A 6,000-nucleotide genomic window follows, 5' to 3' on the forward strand; every position below is an offset into this window, starting at 1 on the left:
TTGATAACTAACTATACGGCTTTAATTTATTAAAAATGCTGAATGCGATGAGTGACACAGTTGAATTATAAATTTAACTTTCAACAGTAATAATTTTGTATTTTAATACAAGAAAGTATATGGTTTGATTAAAAATCAAGGGTCAGTTGTTGTTATAATATGCTTAACTACTAATTTATACTCATGTATTCTTAATTTAAGAAAAGCAACTTAAAATACCAATAGTGTATCTCAAATATTGTAAACTCATTACTGCCTCAAAAGGAAATATGACTAGCTTCCAGATAATATAGTCAAAAATTCTAATTAAATTTTTTTGTTTTTACTTACAGGATATTATGCAGACGTAGAATCTGGTTGTCAGGCATTCCATGTCTGTTCCCACAATGCAATTAAAAATTCATTTCTCTGCACAAATGGATCAATATTCAATCAAGAAGTGTTTACTTGCGATTGGTGGGGTAATGTTGATTGTGCTGCCTCAGAACAATTCTATACCAAAAATAACGAAATCGGTAGGGTACCTGAGAGTTCAGTAACTATGCAACAGCTATTACCAAGTCCTGCAGAAGACAATTTGCTAGCTGCTGCAGCTGCTGCACCGTCGTACAGTAGTGCACGTGAAACCTTGGAAGAGGCGGAAGGATCATACGTGTATGAAAGACCAGACAGACCATTTCCACCTTCAAGAGAAACAACTACAACTAGGAGAACAACAACAAGAAGACCTCAACAAACTCAGAGAACAACTACACGAGCACCATATACTACTAGAAGAACTACAACTACTCGGCCAACTTATACTACTCGCAGAACCACGACGACACAGCAGACTTATACAACTAGAAGAACTACAACGACACGGGCACCATACACTACGACACGAGCACCATATACTACTCGGCGAACTACAACAGCTAGACCTGTAACAACACAGCGGTACACCACACGAGCAACTCGTCCAACTGCAGGATCAAGCTATTTACCGCCCCCAGAACCTACAAGACCGCCTTCACAAAGGCCAACTTATAGTACGACTAGTAGATACTCTACCACACGTAGACCGCCAACAACAAGAACTACTGTACAGAGATACACAACTAGATCTACGACACCTACACCAATATATACAAGACCACCAACAAGAGCAACTACTACCACTTCACGTCCGATTGGACAAACGTATCTTCCTCCAAAGCAGCCAGAACGTCCTGCTAGACCAACATATCGTCCACCTCCACCAACTCAAAGACCTTCAAGACCAACATACACTGAATCACGCCCAACGTATAGTCCCCAACCAGTACCATCCAGCACGTACACAACATCACAACCACCACAAAGACCAGCTACAACGTATCTTCCACCCGATCGACCAACTGGAAGACCAACATACGAGCCTCCACCTCAAACTTCTCGAAGACCAACTCCAACATATTCTCAACCGCCACAGAGGCCAACTACCAAACCAACATATTCTCCTCAGCAGCCAGAAAGACCTACATATTCCCCACCTTCTCAAACGTCGCAAAGACCTCCAGGCCCAAGTTACCTCCCACCAAAACAACCTTCTAGAAATCCTTCACCACGACCATCATATAGTCCACCACCTCAGCCTTCACAAAGGCCAACTCCTCGGCCAACATATTCTCCACCACCTCAACCTAGTTCTTCAAGACCATCGTATCGTCCGCCACCTCAACCATCAGAAAGTCCAGCTCCTCGACCAACATATTCTCCACCACCTCAACCTAGTTCTTCAAGACCATCGTATGGTCCGCCACCTCAACCATCAGAAAGTCCAGCTCCTCGACCAACATATTCTCCACCACCTCAACCTAGTCCACCTCCAAGACCATCGTATGGTCCGCCACCTCAGCCATCACAAAGCCCAGCTCCTTCAGCAACATATTCTCCACCACCTCAACCTAGTCCATCTCCAAGACCATCATATGGTCCACCACCTCAGCCATCACAAAGTCCAGTTCCTCAACCAACTTATTCTCCACCATCTCAACCTAGTTCTAGACCAACATATGGTTCTCCATCTCAATCTTCTTCAAGACCAAATTCTTCTCCAGGCCCTACATACCTTCCTCCACAACAACCATCTCAAAATCCTCAAAAACCAACTTATGCTCCGGAACCACAGCCACCACAAAGCCCAGCTCCTCGCCCAACATATTCTCCACCACCTCAACCTAGTCCAAGACCATCATATGATCCACCACCTCAGCCATCACAAAGTCCAGCTCCTGAACCAACGTATTCTTCACCATCTCCAAGACCATCATATGGACCACCACCTCAGCCTTCACAAAACCCAGCTCCTCAACCAACATATTCTCCACCACCTCAACCTAGTCCGTCTCCAAGACCATCATATAGTCCACCATCTTCTTCAAGACCAAGTTCTTCTCCAGGGCCTACGTATCTTCCTCCACAACAACCATCTCAAAATCCTCTAAGGCCAACGTATGCTCCCGAACCACAACCATCACAGACTCCAGGTCCTAGACCAACATATGCTCCACAATCACAGCCACCACAGACTCCAGGTCCAAGACCAACTTATTTTTCATCAGCACAGCCTTCACAAAGCTCTGGTTTACGACCAACGTTTTCTTCATCAGGTCAAACTTCACAGAGTACTTCCAGGCCATCTAATGTGCCCTCATCACCAAGTTCATCTTCAGGCTATAAATACTTTCCTCCGCAACAACTGTCTCAGAGCCCAGTTCTTAGACCACCTTATTCTTCCCCACCTCAATCTTCACAAAGTCCAAGTCAACGACCATCTTATGCTCCAGCACCCCAACCTTCTCAGAGTCCAGCTCTGAGACCATCATATTCTCCACCGCAACCTTCACAAAGTCCAAATCAAAGACCATCTTATGCTCCAGCACCCCAACCTTCTCAGAGTCCAGCTCCGAGACCATCATATGCTCCTCCACCTCAGTCACCAAGTCCTACACCAGCAACGTATCTTCCGCCATCCCAAGTATCGAAGGTTCCTACTGAAAGACCAACGTATGCTCCTCCGCCTCCTCCTGGTTATGAGCCAGCAGCTCCACCCACAGATCTAGCTAGAAGACCTATTCAACAATTTCCAATTGGAGATTCGCAAACAAAATCCTATGTCACAACACAAGAAGTCAACAATAATAATGTTCCTTCATCACAAGAGTTTTTGATTGAAAACGAGATACCTTCTAGACAACAGACACATACTCCATTACTTGAAAATTCTAAAGATAATGATGAATCTTACAATGAACCATCTATTCCCTTTAGTAATCCAATTTCTATACCATCAGGTTTCAAACTTTCCCCATCTGCAAAAAAATACTACGAAGAGCAATATGAAGAATCATTCCCACCAGTCAACCAGTCTGCTCAAGAAAACGGTTACAGCTATCCCGTACCAGAACAATCATTTGAAGAGACTCCATTTAGAACTCCAGGAAAGAATTTTGAGAATGAAAAGTCTGCTTTATTTGTAGATATCTCTCATTCGAGAAGACCAAATTATCAAGGTGTAGTGTCACAACAGTCTGCATACTCTCTCGGAACAAATCAACAAAATATATCACCACAACCATTTTTGTCACCAATCAGAACGAACGAAGAATTACAAGATCTACAGTTCAACTCAGCACCCGATCATGATGAAAGTATACAGCACGAAACAGAGTTCAACACCTACAGTTCTCCTCAGCCGTTTAGTTTATCGGATCAGTTTGATATAGGTCACAAATCAAACAAAGAAAGTCCAGAATTTGAGATTATCCCCAGCATAGAATTAGATATAAGACAGCTACAACGAGAAGCAAACATTCGCAGTGAACCAAATAATTCACCTTATAATACGTACACATCAGTAAATTACAGACCTTATCGAACAATTAGGTCTGCCCCTCGTAATAAGTTATCCTTAGCAAAAAGCGCTCGTTAGGACAATAAGAGCAAAGCGGATGACAATGAGTAACAGTAATTGTAAATTACAGAGTGAAGTATTTGCCATACTACTTAGTGCTAAATTAAGAAACCTGAAGTGCCAAATCATACCTTTTCTAGAATTAACATTACGACATTCATTGCAACAAGAATGATACGATATTCAGACCAAGACAAGTTTTGTGATACGTTTATACGGGTTTCGCTGTGCTAATTTAAATATACATGGATACATAGGTTCTTATCTAGTGTGTAATCGGTATATAGAAATTAGAACACATTCATAGAAAACCTCTCTTTTGCTACCTTACAGGTTAACGGAAGTACAACGAAGGTTCGAAACAATAATAAAATACTAACAAAAACAAAACTTTGATGCCACACAAATTTTGGCGCTTACTATATACCACGCAATACATGAGTGGTTTATTAGGTTTACAAAATACTTTATTATAAAATATGTGACATAGCACATACCTCTTTCTTACGCTGAAATGGACTTCGAGCTTAACGTTTTCTAATATTTGAAGACAGTAAATCCAATGCAATATGCAGTCTGAGTTTAATTTCGTAAGAATTTAAACGAGGTTCTCGAGAAAGACAAGATTATTAGGTCCAACATGTGTTTTCACAATGACAGAAAAAGCTGAGGATAAAAGTTAGAACTTTTAACAAATAGTGATAAAATACATGATTTCTCATAAATCTCAATGAGAAAATATATAGAAGTATTTTTCTTCTGATGGTGATGTATGGCTATAACTATTTTAATATTTTAGATAGTCTATCTTTTTACAGTTGTGAATTTTTGTTTGAAGCAAGAATGATGATTGCTGTATGTGTGCAGAATGTCAAAATTGTAAATATCATTACTTAATATTTGTTCCTAAGTAGTTTAATACTGAAATAGCTTGGTAAGTTAATTATATCAAACATGTAGCTGTGCTAGTGACACACAAATATCATTGTTCATCTAACTCATTTTCCAATACCATTTCTTTACCCTTGCGTTTTCTTCTTCAGTCTTATTTACTTACTTGATATTATTGCACAAACTCTATTAATAGTAATATTTACACAGCAAATTCAATGTCAAGGTTGGTACCGACTTTCGTTCATTATTTCACGCTCGGCAAGAAATGTGCATACACGCCTATAAAACTGAAGAATCCAGGGAAAAAACTGATCTGGTAGTATGTTTAGAGACGAAGAATGAGTAACATGAGAACCATTATATTTTTGATAACTCAAGACGTAGCGTTTGCCCATCACTCTGTTTCATAAAATGTTCGGGGAGGGCAGTTTATGAAGTTTAATATTTCAAAGCTAATGGAATTACTTTCCCTTTTCTATCTTGGACTGTTTTGAGTTTCTTTTGCACTTAATTCAGACAATTGTGTAAATTTATATCTCTGTATTTAAAGAGAACAAATCCTTCTCTGCGTTGTAGTAAACTGAACTCAAATGGCCAATCACTCTAAAGTTGTCGAGAAAAGAAACTGTAAGGTAGGTATCCTCATTTTACTGGCGACTCACAAAGCTAATGTTTTCTTCACTTCTGATTTGTAATTAATAGACCGAGTCAAGATTCAAAATATACAATAATGCCCTTATAAAATATTTACAAACAAATCTTATGTTTATTATTGCTATTGTTATTGTTCTAATTTCTTGAAAAGTATATGTAGGAAGCGTATGGAATAATGTGTACAAACAAAAATTGTATTATACCAAGTTAAGAAATAGCCTACCGTCACGTACTAAATGGTATTGCAAGAAAAATGTGTTTTACATTGTATTATTGTAAGTATTATGAAGAAACCATATGAATTTATCGTCTTGTAGGATCAATGGTCTCCTTGATATATATTTATTATATTTAGCATACATATATATAATATTTTCACAGAATTGGAATGTACTACAAAATACAACAATTCGTGCCATATAAATAACAGTACTACAGACAGTAATGATTTCAGATACTATAGAACTGCTGTAAGCTATGTATTGAAATTTTTATATATAAGAAAAGTAAAAACT

The 6,000-nt window shown here is 39.0% G+C and overlaps 1 protein-coding gene across 1 annotated transcript in view; it reads left to right on the forward strand.

Annotated features, from left to right (window-relative positions):
* The window catches only part of LOC145673106 (uncharacterized), a 137,550-nt gene extending 131,550 nt beyond the window's left edge, over positions 1 to 6,000 (forward strand). Inside the window, exon 3 of the mRNA XM_081742475.1 lies at positions 333 to 6,000. Within this exon, the coding sequence (XP_081598601.1) occupies positions 333 to 3,955 (3,623 nt within the window). The 3' untranslated portion in view covers positions 3,956 to 6,000. The remainder of the gene's footprint in view (positions 1 to 332) is intronic.

The sequence above is a fragment of the Thermobia domestica genome, chromosome 16, assembly GCF_964235325.1.
Source record: "Thermobia domestica chromosome 16, izTheDome1.hap1.1, whole genome shotgun sequence".
Taxonomy (NCBI): domain Eukaryota; kingdom Metazoa; phylum Arthropoda; class Insecta; order Zygentoma; family Lepismatidae; genus Thermobia; species Thermobia domestica.